We start from the raw sequence: 20,624 nt of genomic DNA, 5'->3' as shown, positions 1-20,624 counted from the left end.
GGTCACTTCCCCCCGTATTCACAAACGTAACTTTAGTATCTTTTTTTCTTTTTGACACCTTTGCGCGCATTACGCATTCCAAGAGCCTAACTTATGCTGAAAGGGCGCCTTTTCGCAAACTTGATCCTCTTTTCCACACTCAAAATAATTTAAAGGGTGCTAGCCTGGTATACTGTACTGGGCGCCGATGTTCTTTCTCGCTTACGTGTACGGGATTGAAAATTGCGAGCATCTGTTGAAAAGACAAAACTTCATTTTCTGGCAGCATGAGTAATCACGGACAAACCGACAACACAGATAGCAGCCAACACGAGCAACTACACGCCGACAGGTCGGCCGAGCACCTAACCGATACAGCACTCGCGTGTGAACACGGACGGTTACTTTTGCAGGGGAGGCTGCAATTTGCTAAATTAGTCTGTTTTTCCAGCCGATTTTTCAGAAAAAGTGCGAAATGCAATTACTGACCAGCTATTTATCGCAACGCCTCCGTTACATAGCGGTCGCAAACACATGGGCTTCAATGGGGTGGGCATAGGGAGTCGAAAAAGTCCGTTAAATACAAGAATTCGTTACATAGAGGTTCGTCACATCCAGGTTTAACTGTACCTATAATCCCTTGTCGACCATGTCCAATTAATTTACGTTGCTTATCATATCACTGTTCTGTTCAGCCAAGCCAACGGTTATTGCCACTCATGGCGACGTAACTGGCGTACCGATTGGCACTTGCGATGGACCGGCCTCTTCACAACTGCCCTTGAATATGCTGCGGTTCCACTGTGCACACGTGTAGAATGCATCTAGAGTATTTAATTTGCTCACACTGCCTACACTTGGGCTATGAGGTATGCTGTAGTTGAGGGGTCATGATTAATTTAGCCCACATGGGGATCTTTAACATGCACCAAAATCCTGACACTTGGGCGTTCTTGCTTTTGGTCCCTATCAAAAAAGCAGCCACCGTGGCCAGGTTCGAACCGGCATCCTTGGACACTGCGGCACAATGCCTTAGCCACTGCACCGAGTGGGCAGACATTTTTATCTTGTGAATGTTTGCTAGAGGGATAGACATTATATGTAGACTCCCTGCGTGGCCTCAAGTACTTTAATACCAGGAAGGGCTCACTGTGAGGAAGGAATAACCTTAAGAGTATTCGATGTAGGCACTACCTAGCAGGCCTGTTGAAGGGCCTACCTCGCAGTGTCGTAACTATCTAGAAGACGGGTCACTCTTCATGGAAAAGACCGCAGCTGCCCGATCTCGCGAAAGAGTGCTGAGGTAACAGCGGCTGTAGAGAGAGCAAAGCCAAAGTATTAACATGTCACACAGGCTATCATTTTCCTGCAATATTTACCGCAAAGCAAAAAAGCAAACCCCCTTTTCAAGCAGAAAAGTGTCCTACGGTTTAAATAGATATAATTTTCACCTCGCGAAAATTCTTTTCTATGCTCAGTTCTAAAAGCAAACTTCGAGCCGGAATCCTTATTCAGAACTTGCCCATGGGAATTTGCAGAATAAGAGCAGTGGTCAAAAAATGTACTTTATTAATGTATGCATAATAAATGTTCCAGTTAAACAGGAGACTGCCACACCGTCATAAGCATGTGAGCTGTGTGTAGGAAGCACAAGGATCCGGGATGAAGCCGCCAGCCGGTGCGTCTTTGCAGAGCCACCACTCAATCCATGGTGGTGCGAAGGTACTTCTTCCCGGAAGGCACATCGTACTGCTTGATACCTGTGGGGAACAACTTCGGAATCTCCTCCTCTGTAACGGATGGCAGGACCATGCAGGGAGTCCCTTTCTGCAAAATGTGGAAGTAAGACAGTTCGACAAAGTAAGAAACTCCAGGAATGTTTACCTTCAAGTTTTCATCAAGCATTACAATAGCGGGAGGGGAATAAAATTTATTAGGTTAAATGTATAGAAAAAAGCCATTAGAAGAACCATAATATTATCAAGCGAAGTCGTTTAAATTATCAACGCATGCGGAAGTACGCACTAATTTCGTTTGACAAATAAATACTGGGCCATTCAAGATCAATCGCTGAACATATGAAATGCGATCATGCAACTGCGTGGCTTCCGATGAAAGCTGCGCCATCTTACATTGCTCAGTTGAAGCTTTTTACATGCTTTCTAAGCACAAGGGTCGCGAAGTTCAATGTCTTACGCATGAAAGTTTCGTATTGCACCAACTGAGCATTGTTTAAAGCGCTGCCGCTTCGGCACACTAAATATTTTATGAATTTATTGACCAGTAAAGGAGTCAACATCTCCCATGACAGTCGCTCATTAAAGGTATTTGTCCAATGAATGGTGTTTCAACAGGAAAAACTGTTCCAATAAGTTCTCAAAATGCCATAGTGTTGCACACACACACACTGAGCCATGGATATGTGGTAGCACACATTTGTACACTGATCTACTAATAAGTTCAACAAATGCAACCAATTTAGAATTCCTCCACATCGTAGGCAAGCAGTAATGCAATGTACTAAGAGTAGCTTACAGGGTATCTACTCTGGCTTTATAGCTAGCAAACAAGAATCATTTGGTGCAGTTCCTATGAACACTTTAGCACTAATTTTGTTCCTAGATACTATATTTAAGGGCTTAGGATGTAAAAAAGATTATTTCACAGCTAGCTTGCATGAAGAAGCTGGCTGGGCTGCTACAGCCTACTGCACGACGATTTGTTACGAGTGCAAACTAAAGAAATGAAAAACGGATTGTAGGCGGGTCAGTTGGTACATAACTGAATTAAAAACGGCGCAAGAACAGAACAGGGCGAGCAAAACAAACAGCGCAGGAACAGAACACAAACAGCACCATGTTTGTGTGATCCCCCTATCATTCGGTTCCTGCGCTGTTTGTAACCCAACTCTGAAGAAAGGCTCCAGTTGTAGAGAACACCTCTGGAAGCGGTTTATTGAACAAATAAGGGTTATAAGAGTAAAACTTAGGCCGGGTGTGTAGACTGTTGCTGCAACTGTCGTAATAACTTTAGAGAATGACGTCATCTGACGTTTCAGCCAAACGAACTGCGTGATATTTCCTTTTTTAAGTCCATAGATCATGATATGGCTTTTTGTCGGTAGTCTGAACATAGCATTTATTATGCAGCACCAACTGCTCAGACGTTACTTTGGCTTTGATTGATTGATTGTGGGGGTTTAACGCGCCGACGCAACGCAGGCGATGAGGCGCGCCGTAGTGGAGGACTCCGGATAAATTTTGACCACCTGGGGATCTTTAACGTGCGCCGAAATCTCGTACACACGGGCGTTTTTGCTTTTCGCCTCCATCAGAAAAGCGGCCGCCGCTGCCGGGAATCGAACCCGCGACCTCGTGCTCAGCAGCGCAACGTTACTTTGGCTTTGAAATATTATAAAGTTGAATAAAATACTCCGGAATTTTCATCCAAGCGTTAACATCTTAACATATATGCATGAATCAAATTATTGCAAAAGTTCTAAGTACATTCTAAGTACATTCTAAGTACCCATTCTAAGTACAGCACTTCTTACTTCTAGCGCCTGATAATAGGCAACTCCGCAGCACCGTTTAACCACCTGCGACCTACGTTACATACACATCCCACACTGGCATCAAAACAAAAGCAGCATGCCTAGCTAGGCTGCATTTCCTCAACTTATAAATGCGTGTGGTTTCAGGCATGATCACAAACACCCAAGTCGCTCCCACCAACTGGCCCTGTATATGCTCCTAGCTGCAGTTGGCAAGGTAACATGCACACCTTGCATAAAAACCACACGATCATGCGACCGAGTCTCATTTTTAGGGATTGAATGGTGGCCCACAGAGATTATCAATTTAGGAGAGGCAGCCATCAACTGAACTCAGCAGCCAAGAAGGCTGCCGTGCTGAAAAAAATGCATGATTGTACTCATCTTCACCGACAAAGAATGGCAAAAGAAGCTAAACATGCCTTTTTTAAACATGGTGGCTATTCTACTCAAGACGAGCTGTTCTTTTCATGGGAGCTTCCGGAGTAGGCCTGTAAGTGTTGGTCCTATTGCGAGATGCCAATGAAATTCCCGCGAGGCCAACCCCAAATTAAAAGTGCCCCTCAACAGTAATACTGGGTGACCGGGGCCACATTCTCTGTGCATTTCAGCAGATTTTGTAAACCGAAATTTAGACCACTGACAAATATTATGCATCAACCATATATGTATTGAATGTTACCACAGAATAGTGCACCTTACCAGCACATCACATGAATATCGTTTAATAACATTACTCTAAAAGATAACCTTAAATCGGATTTCCTAAATCGCATCTGCTCTTAGTTCTTAATTCGCATCTGCTCTCAGGTGATGCATGGATACGAAGTCGTTTAAGATTTAGGTGGCAACCATCTTTCATTCACTATTCATTTCACTTTCATTGCATCTTGTTTTGAGACCTATTCACCTCGACGGTATTCTTTTTTTGCTCAGACAGGCTTTTTTAGACCACAATTTGGAGGCCTACCTTTCCGTGACCAGCGTCTGCACTAAATTTAATTACAGAACCGGGATTGTTGTTCACATCAAACTCCCGATGTCTTATTATTGGCCGCTGAAAAACATTGCAAATGACATTATTATTTCACCAAAACAACAAACCTATTTTTCCACCTCGCAAGCCTTAACCTCAGCTTCACTCAGCTAATTTCAAGTGGTCCGTATGGGCATCTCAACATCACCTCGCTTTTATCATAAGCTCAGCATCCAGCTTCACTTCACTGTTTCTGAGTCCTCACTGTTGTTAAATATGAATTCTACATTCGAGTACTATGCTTCCATAGACCGAGTAAATGGGCATATTTAGAACGTATTTTACGAATTTTAAAGGTATAATTACAGGGCATATTTATGACAATTATTCCCTTGGCACTTTGTGCTTAAAGTGTATTGCATTACATTACCTTTTTCAGGTCTGGGCTGCACACTATCATCTGTACGTTAATACTAAATGTCCTCAAGGCTAGCCAGACTCAATAAATTATGATACACAACAAATTTTCCAGTGTTTCCCATTCCAATATTTCCAAAGATTACACCCAATTCTATTCCCTGTCCAGCTTGACCTTACATGCTGGGAAACGTCACATTGCTTACTTTATAACACATATTAAGTAAAAACTACATGCAAAAACCTGCAAGTACAATTTATGTCCGATGGTCCTCTTGACACTAACCACACTTTGCTCAAGTCTTACTTGAGGCTGCATTGCCCAGGTAATATAATACCTGGTTATATATTATTGCCCAGCATATATTATTCCACAGTAATAAATTATTTCACCATTTAGCAGAAGAGTATAACCTTACGTTCTGTGTAATATGCAGCAGGGGAGAAAGCACCATCAGCTGTTTGCAGCAGCCATGCGAAGTATCGTCATGACGTCATACTGATTGTCAGTATGTCTGCATCTTATCGCAGAGTATAAAACTTCATTTTTACCAATGTCATAAATGATGGTGAAATTGTTTGTGAACCCACAATTTGTTAAGTCAGACATGCTAGCAGTACCCTAAATTTAGCATTCTGGGCTTCGGAATGCGGCTACCATACCCGATGTCAGTAAATGGGCAGGGAGAACGGTGCGAGGAAAATAACACTGCCAAATGGACTTTTCTCGTTCAAAAATTAGTGTATGCAGGTGGAAAAACCTCGAGAAGATGGCCTATGCATTCTAGGCTTCAGTCTTTTAAGGCAACTGGACAACGTTTACAACTCTCATCATTCTTTTATTGGTATGCTATGTAATGTGAAAATGTGCAGAAATTTGTGCATGACAAGACAACAAACCAACCCCTAACGGGTAGCAGTAACGTAGCTCAAGCTTAAATCTGTAAAATTAATTAATTATTGGTTTACCTTGGCTCAGTCGGTGGCCGTTTCTTAGTTGGCAACATAACTATACTAGAAGAGTCAAAGGCCACTTGAGGTTTTGTTGACCTTGTTACGCTAGAGCCTTACGGCACTGCCCGTTCGTGTTTATATTAGCACACAAGCAGTACATGACAACGCAACAGGACTAGACACAACTGCCTGTCATGCCACCCAAATCCTCCACAATGCTTTCTCGAAAATTGCGATACAAGTCATGCAAAGTATCCTAATACTTGTACCAAATCACACTTCATCCGTTAGAGCAGCTTTGATAACATACCATTGGAATTGTCGCCAGTCATAAATAGCACATGCTCAGTTGGACAAGACAAAACAAACCTGTAACCGCAATCACCTAAAAGCAGAATCGTAACTTAAGCACACACGTCAGACCAACTCTCATTACAAATGTTTCGAAAATTGACTTAACTTCATTTATTTTTACTCACCCATTTTTTACTCACCAAGATAAGCATAACAGAACAACAGGTTAGCTTCTTTAAGTAAAACGTTATAGCTTCAGGCGCACTTACCTTCCAACCAGCGGGAGTTGCCACCTTCCTGGTCTCGGTCACCAGGAGGGAGTCAGTAGCACGGAGGACCTCACTGGATTGCGAAATATTAAAAATGGGTTAGTGCTTGCTATGGAATACTGCGAATTGCAAAGTAACTCTTGATACTCATGATAACCATAGTGCAGACACCAGAGTGAAGTGCCTTCAAAAGCACGTTATTAAAGCTCAATAAGAACACAGTCTACTCGTGTTTCAAAACTTAGCGCAATAGACTGCATTCGCGGTCAACGTTCCTGACATTCACGCACGCATATCCACACTCCATACTATTTTTCAAGCACCACCAATTTGTTTCCCAGGTTACTGTTTTGTGTTAATAATAATGGACAAAAGTACCTCGCTACTATGAGAACGGAAAATTTTCTGGCGGCTACAATGGCTGCAGAAAGTAGCCACATCGTTTCAAAACGAAGGACGACTTCCTTTGGTGTAGGTAAAGTGCAGGAAAAGTATAAAGTTAGTGTAGGTAATAAAAATTAATACGTAAAACCAAGGAACGAGAAGCACATTTCGCGCATGGTAAACTCGCGATCTGCTGCCAAGCACACATTTGCAATCGGTTTTTGTGGCTTGTGTAGCGCTGTTTTTGGTGATTAGCTATTTGTTGAGGGTAGGGGGAAGCTTACTGCCCAAGCATTATGCTACAGTTTAATAAGTAAACAGCAGTGTACAACATGAAGAATGTGCCTCAGCTTCATATACCTGTATTTTTTACATGGTGACCCCTCCGTTCTTGTGGCTCGGTGATTTAGAGCATGCAAAGGCCACATTTATCTACGCACGTTCGAGCGCCCTATAGGTAGTATTCACTGAAAAGTTTAGCTGTCTTGTCAATTTCTTCGTTTAGCAACACTGAAATGGCCACGGACATGGCCGAAGCGCCACGGACATGGCACGGCTTGTGCCAGTGCGGCCGCACGCCGAAGAAAAATATAACACCGGCGGGCGTCGTCTGCTCCGTTTCCACCCGATTCTGAACGGTGGTGTCAACAGAATTGTTATTAGTCGCACTCACATTAGAGTCGAGGCATTACTTTGCGTTCGGCGGGCTAGAGCTTGGAATGTCCAACCCATATCATGCGCTTAGCACGCACAAGTACCGCCATCCCGCGGAGCCCGACGTAACCAGTGACGGCGAACTTACACGGTTGCCTGCATGCGTGCCTCGCTATTGAATACAGGTTATAGGCGGAGTTTTTTTACTTTGTGATCAGTTCTTTTTTCTTTATTGAGGTAATGTTGTTCATAGCGCCTTCACAAACTTTCTATTGTGCGAGTTTTATCAGAACTCTGGGGTGCTCGTGGGAACTAGCAACGAGCCAGGTAAGCTCCGAATGTGCTGACAAAACGCCTTGTAGTTGAGCATCGCTAGTGACTTAAAAGGTGTTCGGCGACTGTGTGCACCTCGGTTCATCATTTCGCACTGAATGGTAGAATATTTGGTAGCATTACGCGGTGCTTGCAAGTTTATCTGGCCAGATCTTCACCCAACAACATAAGAATGCACGACCAAGGATACCGTTGGAAGCCAAGCATGTTGTTGCAAGGACGTGAAAGTGAAATTGACGTGGACAATCCTAAAACACATGGAACTACATTCCAGCACATATGGGCGTTGCCAGAGCAGCTAACGCTACTTGTACTTCAAAAGAAATTAATTTCTTAAATGAAAAATAACACTGACAACTGCAAGTGCACATGCATAACTTTAAAAGCTTGGACATCGTCCAAGCACATTGAAAACACTATGCACCCAGTTTTACTTCACTGCTGTGATTGCTGAGGCCACAGAAGACGGCACATGGTATTTTTTCTATCCACCTTAAATTAGTATGCTGCTTTCCCAGTTCACATACATCATAAAAAGTATGTTTATTTGAGTCAGTGTGGTATACAGGCATGAACAGAGGTGAGAAATTAACTTCAATGGCGGCATTAAAGCAGCCGCTGCCTTTTGTCATTCGCGTTCGCACAGACGCCCAGTATACAGCTCATGAGGTCTCCGCCGCGTGAAGAAAATCCGCGGCGTGTTTAGAGAACAAGGTTACGGTATGTGCCCCCGGGCAACTTTTTTTCACCCCAATCTGCATTATTATCCTATTATCCCCATCAAGGGGGCAAAGTCAGTCCATTGTGAGGCTAGGCGTGCGATTTGAGTGTTGTAGATCCCTTGGCATTAGGTGGTGCGAGTGCAACGTTTTCCATTCAGCGATACTATAAGTGGGAATAATTTTATTCAGTCGTGCAAATGCCTCATTGCTGGCCGCATTTCTACCTGTGGGTGCCCCGCTTGGTGATACAGATGTATATCAGCGAAGCAAGCCAAGGAGGCCCGTTTCTTACCCCTCAGTGGAGCTTCTAGCATTCATTCAAAAAAGTGCTGATTGATTCGTGAGAATTTCAAAAACATGTATTGCTAACTGTGATGTGTCCCTTCAAAAGAGCTTTCATGTTATTTACAGAGATCCTGATATCATTTTCGAACTCACTATGAACTAAGTAGAAAACATTTCCTTCATTACGATGAACCACTTCCACTAGGCCTGTGGTACTGTCGGCTGCATGTTCAAGGTAATCCAAAGAGTGCCAATAAGATTTGGCTCTTACACCCTCAGCAGAGATCCACAAGTTTCTTCAGAGGCCTCAACATACAACCAACTATGTTTTCGTCCTAGCAGTCGCTACATTCCCAGCTACGTGGTCATGTCTATGCAATATTCACCACAGGGTTCACTTTGATACCTCTTCCTGCATATTTGTGTGCACAGGAACGATAAAATAGTAATGCTTATTATTTTAAAAGTAGTACCGTCATGCCTCGTTAATATGGACGCCTCCGTTCCCCAGAAAAATCATCCATAATGCGAGTCGTCCATTATAACGAATCACGGTCAAAAATTAAAGATTTATCGTTCCAGAAAAGAACACTGTTTATTCACCCAAAACGCGATGTGGTTTTGCCCTGATGCCTTGAATCCTTCAGTAATTTCCAGAAAGCACACGTCACGTACTTGAAATGCTGGTTCTGACCAGAGAAGCGTACAACGTTGCCTTTTATGCGCAGCGAATATCGGCACAATAAATTCTTGTCCTGTTAAGTTGTCCTGAGCCTCAAAAGTTGCTCTTTCCGGTTCGACAGGAAAATCTTGTATGATAGGAAAAGGGTTTCACCCTGTCATCACAACCCTAGAGTGCTGTTCGCTGAGAACGAATCTTCTGGATCTATATCGATGGTACTGGAAGCAAAAGCGTTCAGAGATAAATGCACGCTTCGACTTTGTATGCTTCGGCCAACACTGAATTCCTTGAACGCGCTGCGACGTCTAGTGGTCACCATTCATTTTTTCCTGTTTTTTGCTTTGTTAACCCATGTCCGTAATAACGGGACGAAAATGCTGGATTTACCCGTCTCGCCCCCAAAATTGCCGTTCACATTCCGGACTGCGGGTTTCTATATTAATGGGGCAGAATTGCATGGATAGAGACTGGTAGGCGAAAATTTCGACCATATTGCGGGGTGTCTATATTAACGCGGTCCATATTAACGAGACATGACTGTATACCCCATCATCACGCGGCCCGCACATAGCAAGTGCGCATTGTCTGTAGACGAGGCTGCCATTTTTCAGCTCTACCTGACCCGCCCGAACCTGTGGGTTTATGAAGAGCAGCTCCCTTCCTCATTTTCTTTGACGCGAAGGAGAGCGCTGGAACCTGCATGACCGCTATTGAGGATACAGCAAAACACTTGCAATATGGCTCTCACCATTAAAGATATCAATACCCTGATGAGCCATCATGGCCACCACTGAGCACAACGATATGACACATGAGATGGCTCCCAAATAATAACAGTGAGGCGAGTAAGCATGCATTGAACGGAATGGCAGCATTCATCTGCAAAGGATGCCCTACATAGCTGTTGGCAAGCAGCAGTCTAGCTGAAACGCAAAGACCCATGTACTTTCACCCCTCCTGCCACTCCTACAAACAATCACCAAAAGGGGCACACCAACAACCGACCTAAAAAATGAGAAAGCTGAAGAAGCAGACTGACCTACCTGCTGTGCACTCATTAGAGCTCTACACCAATAAAAGGGTCGGCAAGGCAAATGCAGATTGAAGACAGATTTGTTTAATCCGCCAGGTTAACATTTGCAATCTGCTTGCCGTGTTTTTTCTACGCAATCCTAGCCTATTTTCTCATTAAAATTGCTTAAAATTTCACTTCCCTTTCACCCCACTCCTCACAGGATTAGGTGGACGAAACTCAAAGTCCACATATTGCAAATGAATGTATTGTAGGTATAAAAGTGGGAACAACAACAAACGATATAATAGGAGTCACATTAGGCGCGAGAAGTATAAGGCAGCATAGAACTAATTTTTAAATCTACATGCCTTAAGGCTGCCAATAATGCCTGGTACTCTCAGTATCCAGAGGATATTCTGCACTTCAAAAGATCTTACATGTATGTACCATCTTGTACAGTTGCCCAAATCCAACTAGCATATGATGGAGCCAAGTTGCGAACAGATGATGATGATTTTGGGTTTAATGGCGCAAGGCCAACAAAGGCAAAGAGCGCCATGACAATGATGAAAGAGATGATAAAGATTTGTAAAGGAGGCACTAGTTTAAAAAACTTTACTCAGGGGGTTGGTGTATAGGGCCATAATTAAAGCATAGTGAGTATACTAAGATAAATGGTGTATAGGTTCATATTAAAACAGTGAGTGCAAGCACCTAAGGTGTAAAGTCTCAGGTTCCACCACTGTTTTAAAACACATAATGAACACAGGTGAGGTTATGGTCTATATGATATGTATTTTAAAAAGTCTACATCTGCTAGGTAACTAAAAACTTTTTTGTATGGGAACATTGGATGGTCTGATAAAAATAGTGAAGGGTGCAAGGGAATGTTATATGTGTAAGCTTCATTAAAATGACGTTTCCTTTCAATGATGCACATGTCACACTCAATAAGCATATGAAGGACAGAAAGCTGACCCCCACATCGATGGCACTGTGGCTTGTTTGCGTCTGTTAAAAGGTATGAGTGTGTGATGTGTGTGTGGCCAATTCTAAGTCTGCATAAGGCCACTTCTATTGATCTAGCATGTTTCTCAGAGGGAGGTTTTTCAATTTTAGGTTTAATTACATGTAATTTGTTGCTTATTTCTTTATCCCACTGTTGTTGCCAGTGCTCTCGCAGCTTCCTTCTCACATAAGGTTTGAGGTCTTCATATGGAACCAGCTTAATATCTATGCTTTCACGAAGGGCAGCAGCTGCAGCACTTTGGTCAGCGGCTTCATTTCCAGCAATGCCACAGTGGCCCGGAACCCAGCACACTGTGACAGCAAGCTTGAGACTATAAGCCGAGTACAGAGCTCTTAGAACAGCATTAAAAGTTGGGTTTTTACTAGCCTTCAGAGATGAAAGCTTTGTAACAACACTCAGTGAGTCTGTGTATATAACTGAGCTCTTAATTTTGTTTGGGAGAATGTGGTTCAAAGCTAGCAGGATACCATATGCCTCTGCAGTAAATATACTAGTGTTCGTGTTCATTGTTTTGGACAAAGTGAATATGGGGCCAATTGCAGCACAAGACACCGCTGCAGAAGTCTTCGAGGCATCTGTGTAGAATTCAGCTGCCTTGTATTTGTCCCTGAGTGACAGAAAGTGCTGAGTAATAACAAAGTTTGGCACATTTTTCTTTTGCAGTTCTCTGAAAGACACGTCACACTGAATTGGGCAAATGTCCCACGGAGCAACCAACTCATTAATGGAGGTGCAGTAAACTTCAGCAAGAGGAACTTGTAGGTCCTTTGAGAGGCGTGACACTGCCAAAGGGAAGGGTGGTGCTATGGATGGTCGATTTTCAAAAAGTTTATTATTAGTGTTATTTTTCATAATTGCGTTCAAAGGGTGTTCCTTCATAGAAGTAATCTTTGCAGCATACATCAGAGCTGTGTAAGTGCGCTGGTATTCCAAACACCACTGATTAGATTCAACGTGAAGGGATGGAATGGGGCTTGTTCGATATGCACCTGTTGCCAAGCGAAGCCCCAAGTTGTATACTGGGTCCAACATTTTCAGTGCTGTTGTGGTTGCAGACTGGTATACAATGCATCCATAGTCAATTCTTGACCTTACTAGGCTATTTAGAAGTGAAAGCAGACACTTTGTGTCCGTTCCCCATGACTGATGCGATAGTACCTTTAAAATGTTCATCGTTTTCAGGCATTTCATTTTTAGTAATTTAATATGCGGTATAAATGTGAGTTTGTGGTCAAGTAAAATACCCAGAAACTTGTGTTCATTTTTTACTGGTATGGGCTGACCTTGTAATGTAATACAAGGAGGGGGATAGACACCACGCCGCCTGGAAAATACCACAACAGCACTTTTATCAGCATTAAACATAAACCCGTTCTTGTCAGCCCATGTAACCAGTCTGTTGACACTTAACTGGATTTGGCGTTCACATATCGATAAATTACAGGACTTAAAACTAACTTGAATGTCATCAACATAAGTGGAGTATGAGACAGTTCGTGGGAGAACATTTTTTAGTGAACTCATTTTAACAAGAAAAAGAGCGCAGCTCAGTACTCCCCCCTGCGGTACACCATTTTCTTGAACAAAGGTTCTAGACAGCACATTACCCACACGAACACGAAATGTGCGATCAGAGAGATAGTCCTTAATAACGTTGAGCATATTACCAGTAAGGCCAAATGACTGCAAATCTAGCAATATACCGTATCGCCATGTTCTATCATACGCCTTCTCCATGTCAAAGAACACAGAGAAGCAGTGTTGCTTATGGATGAAGGCGTCTTTCACATATGATTCAAATGCAACCAGGCTATCTGTAGTTGACCTTCCAGACCTGAAGCCTGTCTGATTTTTGTCTAACAGACCATTAAACTCGAGAAAGTACAATAGTCGCCGATTTATCATTTTTTCGAGCAGCTTATATAAACAACTCGTCAAGGCGATGGGTCTGTAACTCGCAGCAAGACAGGATTCTTTTCCTTCTTTTAGAAGCGGTACAACGATAGCCTCTTTCCATGTTCTTGGAAAACGACCTGTTTGCCATATTTTGTTAAAGAGAGAGAGTATTGCATGCAGGGTTTCACTGTGTAGGTGTTTGATCATGTCATAGCTGATTCGGTCAGCTCCAGGGGCTGACGCACCACATGTCGAGAGTGCACTCATCAATTCAAGCATGGTAAATGGAGCATTATATCCCTCATTCGAGCGTTGGTTCACACGAAGGGGCTGACGCTCTGCTGCCTTCTTATGCTGTAAAAATGTTTGTGTATAATGTGAAGAACTGAATACATGTTCAAAGTGTTTCCCAAGAGCATCTGCTTGATCTTTTACTGAGTTACCCACACTACTTACTAGGGGAATAGGATGACTCTTGTATCCTTTTAGCTTCTTTATTCTAGTCCAGACTTTCCTACAATCCGTATAAGAATTTATAGATGATATAAACCTGGTCCAACTTTCGTTTTTTGCCATACGTCGCGTACGCTTCCCTTTAGCTTTTGCCTGCTTAAACTTGAGAAGGTTGTCGGCCGTGGGATAGCGGCGTAAAAGTGCCCATGCCTTGTTCTGTTCAGACCGTGCACGCGCGCAGTCCTCATTCCACCATGGTCTGGGTTTTGGGAGAGTTTTAAAAGTAGTCTCTGGAATGCTTTTCTGAGCAGAGTCAAGAATGTGGGCTGTAATCAGTGAACTTGCTGCTTCAACATCTAAATGGCATATTGTTGTAGGGGGTAGCCTGGAAAGTTCTTTGTATGTTTTCCAGTCAGCTGCTTGTAATTTAAATGTTCGAAGTGGTTCTGTGCCTTGAGAGTCATTGTTTACAGCAGTTAGTTTTGCAGGAAAATGATCACTGCCATACGGGTTGTTAAATACACTCCATTCAAGCATAGGCAGTAAGATTGCAGAGCCAATTGCAAGGTCTATTGCTGAGTATGTGTGGTGTGTGGAATTGTAATATGTGGGGCGTTTCTTATTAAAGATGCAACATCCGGATGTCGTGAGAAACCTTTCAATGAGCCGCCCTCGAGCATCGGCTCGCACAGATCCCCAGGTGGGGTTGTGAGCATTAAAATCACCGGTTATGATGTAAGGTTCAGGTAGTTCATTGATTAGGTTTTCAAATTCGACGTTGGAAAGGCGATAGTCGGGTGAAATGTATAGAGAGCAAACTGTCACTAGTTTGCCAAAAACTATGGCTCTGACAGCTACAGCTTCGAGTGACGTCTGTAGCTGGAGGTACTGACAAGCCACAGATTTTTGGAGTACTATTGCCACACCACCAGACGGCTGGATGCAATTTTGTCTGTCCTTACGGTAAACAATGTACTGTGTTAGGAAGTTTGTCTGTGATGGGCGCAGGTGTGTTTCTTGGAGACACAGTATTTGTGGTTTGTGATTGGTGAGGATGTCATAAATATCGTCTAGATTTCTTAACAACCCCCTACAATTCCAGTACATAACACTTTCAGCAGCCATGAGAATGAGCAAAAGAGAAAAAAGGATCATGTTCTGGATCATGTTTTTTTCCCCTCTTTTTAGCAGGCCGTGTTTCGGGGCCCTTCTGAGCAGGTTCACTTAGGTTTTGGGATCATTTCCAGGGGCAGCGACTTTACTGGCCTTTGGTTTGGTCGGTTTGCCACGACCTGTGGCACCGCGGCGCTCCTGTGATGCCTCAGGAGCAGACGTACTTGGAGAGACATCCATGGCCTCAACCGCGGTTTCTGAAGTTGAAAGAGTGTCAGAACCAGACTTTGTGCTAGAGGCCGTGGCCGCAGCACTGGGCACAGCTGGAACAGCAGTAGCCACAGGAGCAGTCTTCTGCTGTTGCACAGGTGCCTGAGGCGAGGCCAGGTCAACATCGCTGACCTGGACAGGAGTCGTGCTGGCGGCCTTTCGCCCAGCACTAGGTCGGAGTGCAGCAGCAGAAGCCACGGTAGCGACTTTCTGCTGCTGAGTGGGGGGCTGCGACGGGACCAGGTCAGCCTCGCTGTACTGGGTGCCCGCATCTACCAGACGACGCCCCACCCCCCGGCGAGCTGCGTCTGCGTAACTTTTGCCCGATAGCAAGGCATGCTTCAGGCGTGCTTGTGGGAACGTTAGGTTCTCAGTGACTTTCAGTTGGATTATTTCTTTTTCTTTTTTGAATGATGGACATGCGCGTGAGAAGGCAGAGTGTGGTCCACTACAGTTTGGGCATTTCACTTGTTGCTTGTTACAATCGTCACTGGTGTGGTCAGTGCTTGCGCAGTGAGCACAGATGGATCGGCCACGGCACGACAGAGTTCCATGGCCATACTTCTGGCACTTGAAACACCTTCGCGGATTAGGTATGTATGGACGCACTGGACAGGAAATAAATGCAGCATGGACCGATTCGGGAAGTGTTGGACGGTTGAAAGTCAAAACAATGTTTAGTTCGGATTTCCTCCCCTGCGCGACGTATAGTTATCCTCCGCACAGCTGTTACGCCTTGGTCTTTGAACCCTTCGAGGAGATCGTCTTCATTCTCATGCAGTAGTTCTCGTTCAGAGATGACGCCTTGGGTTGTGTTTAGGCTACGATGTGGCGTGACCGTCACTTTTAGTTGAGCCAGGGTGTCCTGTTTCAGGAGGTTTTCACTTTGGTTTTTTCTTTGTACTTCTACCAGCAGGTCACCTGAGGCAAGTTTTTTTGCATGGTAGTCTTTCCCAACGATGTTCTCGAGGCATTTTGCAATGAGGAACACCGATTTTTTTGCTAGGGGTGCATTTTCTTCAGAGTGTACCACAAGGTATTTGTTAAAGGTTTCAACAGGTGGAGCTGCTCTGATGCTAAGTACTTCGGTGCGGCCCCTTTTCAGGGACCGATCAGTTTTTCTTGGGATGGAAAAAGAAGCCATAAATACATGGTGTACATTCGGTAGCAAGGCCGGCCGCCCACCACCGAGCCCAACAAGGGAACGTGACTTAACACGCTAGCCGTACCTTGCCACTATAATCCTATGCTCGGGATCGAGGGTGACGTCTTTGCACAGGATTAACCCTCGCCGCCTGGAAAAACTTAGAAATAAGGAAGAAATGAGATGACAGGACAGTGTTAGGAAAGGAAATAGGAAAGAGAAAGAGCTGAGGGGAGGACAGGAAAAGGCGACTGGCTGATTCCCCCCGGGCGGGTCAGACCGGGGGCACCGTCTGCGAGAAGCAGGGGCCGAAGTGGCGTGTTGCCGCTGCTGGGGGGCCGTAAAGGTCCAAAACAACCCCAACTTTGGCTCAGCCACCAGGTTCCCCTTTTCCCCGGACACGGCAAAGCCACGCACAGCCGGGACGTGGGTGGGTCCAACCCACATGTGCTCGGGTCCGTGGTGTTGCAAGACACCAAGTGCCTACGGCAGTAGGCACCCCTGCGGAGAAGTTGCGCACAGGTTGAGGCTAATCGCATGCTCAGAAAGCACATGCTCAGCTGCACCCATCGTCTGCTAGGCTGTTCCTAAGAACGTCACCCCGTATGAGCACACTGCAAACGAACAGGCAGTGTGAGTGAGGGAATGGTTTCGCTCGTGTTTTATGTTTCGAAGATTAACGTTGCAGCACATAGGGTTGATAAGTGCTCTTTCTACTCATGAATAACGCATTTCCGCGAGGAAGTAACAAATAAATAATCCCTGTTATTCGGCTTATCGCATAATTGGGCATGCAAGGCTTCATTTGCTCAATTGGTTCTTACAACTCACACTCCCTGTTGGTTCTCAGTTTGCTCATATGGGAAACAGCATAGCAGACGGTAGGCCCACCTGAGCGCGCTTTGTGCGCATGCGATTAGCCTCAATCAGTTTGCACCTTGCCTTAGTCAAATGGCGCTGAAGCACAGAAAAGTCACCACTCCCACATGCTAATTAAACATTTGGGCGACCGTACACGAGTTTCCAACTGGCTGTAAATTTTTTTTGCGTGTTCCTGGCTATAGAACATGACATTAGTGCCGGAATTAGGCGACAAAACTAAAGTAATAAAAAATGTTTAATGCGATAATTTAGACAAATTCCCCCAAACACACACTCATCTTCATCTTCATCAGCCTACTCAGGTCGACTGCTGGACGAAGCCCTCTCCCATTAACCTACAATGTCTCCTGTCCTGCGCTGCTCGATTCCACAGTTAACCGCCTATTTTTTTTTGTTAATTTCTCCATCGGATTAATGGCCTTCCCCTTTTTCTAGACCCACCCCTTGGTATCCATTCTGTTACCCTAATTGTCCACCGGTTCTCGGTTGTCGAAACCGCACACTGCACCTCCACAAACTAGCAAAGGGTAGACACTTGCAGTAAATTTCATAATGAAACAATCGAAAGGTTTAAGTGCGCAACACAGTAACAGATAAGACTAGACAGACACTTTTAACGGCACAATATGATGCTGCTGCAGAAGTATACTTACTCGAAGTTCCGTCCAGTTGTGGCAGGGTACAGCATTGAGAGCTTCATCTTCTTGTCAGGGCCAATGATAAACACCTGCAAATACACGCATTGTTATTTACAAAGCAAACGTCGTCCGACATACAACACAAATTGTGCGAAAATTGCCGAATGGAGAGTTAGGATAACACAAAACTAAAGAGGACCATAAGCTGAGTGCATACACCACTTTAATGAATGTCCCTATTAAGATAAATAGAACGTACTTATACCCCGTGCTGTTTTCAAAGCGATGCTCTATAATAAAAAAGAAGGGGTAGCAGCAAATCTGTGTTATGTTTCACTTCAATCAACGCTTCATCAATGTTTCACTTCAATCAAAAAATAGTAAGCATATTCGCTCACGCGAACGAAAGTTGTCACCCCGACGAGACAGAGCTATTTGTTGGCTCGGAGACTTCCGACCTCGTAGAAGTCCGACGTAGAAGTCCGACCTCGTTCGATGCGAAGCACTCATTTCAAGGTTAGCCACGGAATTCGCTTTTATGTCCGCGATTTTTGGCGGCGGTGGTTCTACCCACGTTCGTTTACAGCGTCGTCCTTACCATGGGTACTTCACCAAGTGGGGTGCACATGGGACGACGACGGCCTTTTTTTTTAGCTAGCTTCCCAGTCCTTGCGGACTTTAGCAAGAGGGAGTCGAGTTTGCATGGGCGAGAGTTACTGTGAACGGTAACTGACTTTTACGGACGCGACATAGCAATGCAGTGGCTAGAATTTCTAGCGACTGTAATAGCAAGCTCCCTGCGCCGGCGAAATGTACGCTGGCGTCTTGATTAGATTATCGTAAAGTTCCCAGACAACGCCCTCCCCCCTTTAGGGGTGAAATATTCAATTTACTGAAAGACCCCAAAGATAGCCCACCCCATAAAATCGATGGCCTTAGCGCCAACGAGTGAACAAAATAAACGCGAATCATCTATTAGTGTTGATGCGGTCACTTATTCGTCCTCCTGGCGCTTGACCCGAAAGTTCACCCGTCTCGAATTTTTTCTTCATATCTCCGCAGTTTTGGTTAGCGGTGCGGGCACCTTTTCTAGTTTTTCGCACTTGTCCCGAAAGTTCGCCGATCTCGTATTTTTCATTTGATATCACTGTATTTCGGGTGGGCGTTCTTTCGGAACTTTATGGTACACCAAATGCACTGCGCTCGGTGCTTCATACAAGTAATCTTAGTTCTCGGCGCTTCATACAAGTAGTCTTAATTCATGGTGTTTATTACGTTCTTGCTAAATGATGATCATGAGTACGACAAACGACTTTTTTTTTTTTTTTTTTTCAGAAGAGCGAGCAAAATCAACGCCCCTACTCTAGCCTCCCACGATTAAAATGGTTCAGTTCAGATGCGTTTATGAACAAGCAAAGCTCTTTTACGCTTTTAAAATCGTGTTGGGCAAGTTAATACAGGGAACTGCGGAATTATTACAGTAAATCTTACTCATTTATGCCGAAAAATTTATCAGAGGCATGAATTCTCGTTAATGTATTACTTGGTGCCAATTATTCCCGCGTTGACGTCATGTCTTTTTTTTAAGCTCTACAGCCGAAGTATAAGACTCTTAAAACAACATTATTATATTGTGAGAGTTTAATCTAAAACGTCCAATATTCAAGCTATTTCAAGCGTAAGCGAATAGTAACCAACTTTTGTGTCATTTGCTTTGAGACAAATTCGCGAGATGTCGCTACTTGGCAGCCGGTAAGGCGGAATGCAGAAACCGCAGAGTGCAGTGGTTTCATTTTCAGCGGCAAACAGCTGCTCTTGTTTCCGTTAACACGGTAAACGGTAAAGCGCGCTAAGGACGCTAGGCAACACGGTTCATTCAGAAGGCCGGGCGCACCAAACCACACTTTCCTGCGATGATGACTTGATGGGCAGCAATGAAATGAAACTCTTTGGCAGGAGTTGTCATGACGGGACGCGCATGCTCTTCACCTTGCCGCGACCGGCGCAGAGACAACCAGCCGCGACAGCATTTGGGCTTGAACAGACAGCGTGAGCGCACGTGAGCGTGCGCCTCGTGATCACGAGCAGTGCCCGGCGTTTTCCAAGCGCTGCGTGAGGAGCTCTCGCCTTCGTCGTCGGCGCGGCGCTCCCTTGGCGCGCCGTTTGTTACAACCTCATAACTGAAACAACGTCGAGGCTGCGCTCGAAACACAAAAGAGGGTGCAAAGAATCCTTTTGGATACAGCAGCCAAGAAAACAAATGAAACGGATGAAACTCATACTAGAAACGGAGCGCTCGGCGCTCGCACCGCGCACATCATTGCTCCTGCGCTAACTGTATCCTTCCGTCAAGAACAGGTGAGCGTCGAGCCGGGTGTGTAATCGCTTTGCACTTCGGCATGACACAAATATCTGGCACAGCATAAACTGAAACGGACACGAAATATGTTTTTTGTAGCTTTCTGGTGTTTTTACGCTAGTAAAAACATGCTTATAAATCAACGTCGGACTAACACGTCACAGATTAGTTTAAGACATTGCCGTTGCGCTCCGATACCATCGACCCCCCCCCCCCACCCCAAAAAAAAAAAAAAACCATCTCAGGGGCCCTTTAAGTTGGGACCCACTACTCACCGCACGGCAGGTGAGGGGAAGGCCCTCCTTGTCCTTCTCCACAGGGT

The 20,624-nt window shown here is 44.6% G+C and overlaps 1 protein-coding gene across 1 annotated transcript; it reads right to left on the bottom strand.

The window, feature by feature from the left end:
* Positions 1 to 1,528: 1,528 nt before the first annotated feature.
* Positions 1,529 to 20,613, bottom strand: LOC144172477 (peroxiredoxin-6-like; the record flags this gene model as incomplete). Its single annotated transcript, XM_077701173.1, is given in 4 exon segments — positions 1,529 to 1,806; positions 6,443 to 6,515; positions 17,959 to 18,032; positions 20,578 to 20,613. Coding segments are annotated over 4 exon segments (309 nt in total), but the record flags the coding sequence as incomplete, so codon positions are not given.
* Positions 20,614 to 20,624: the final 11 nt, after the last annotated feature.

The sequence above is a fragment of the Haemaphysalis longicornis genome, unplaced genomic scaffold, assembly GCF_048455015.1.
Source record: "Haemaphysalis longicornis isolate Haplotype H1 unplaced genomic scaffold, Haemaphysalis longicornis Haplotype H1 scaffold_220, whole genome shotgun sequence".
NCBI classification, from domain to species: Eukaryota; Metazoa; Arthropoda; class Arachnida; order Ixodida; family Ixodidae; genus Haemaphysalis; species Haemaphysalis longicornis.
Note: the sequence above shows the minus strand (reverse complement) of the source record. Positions and strands in the feature narration are given on the sequence as shown.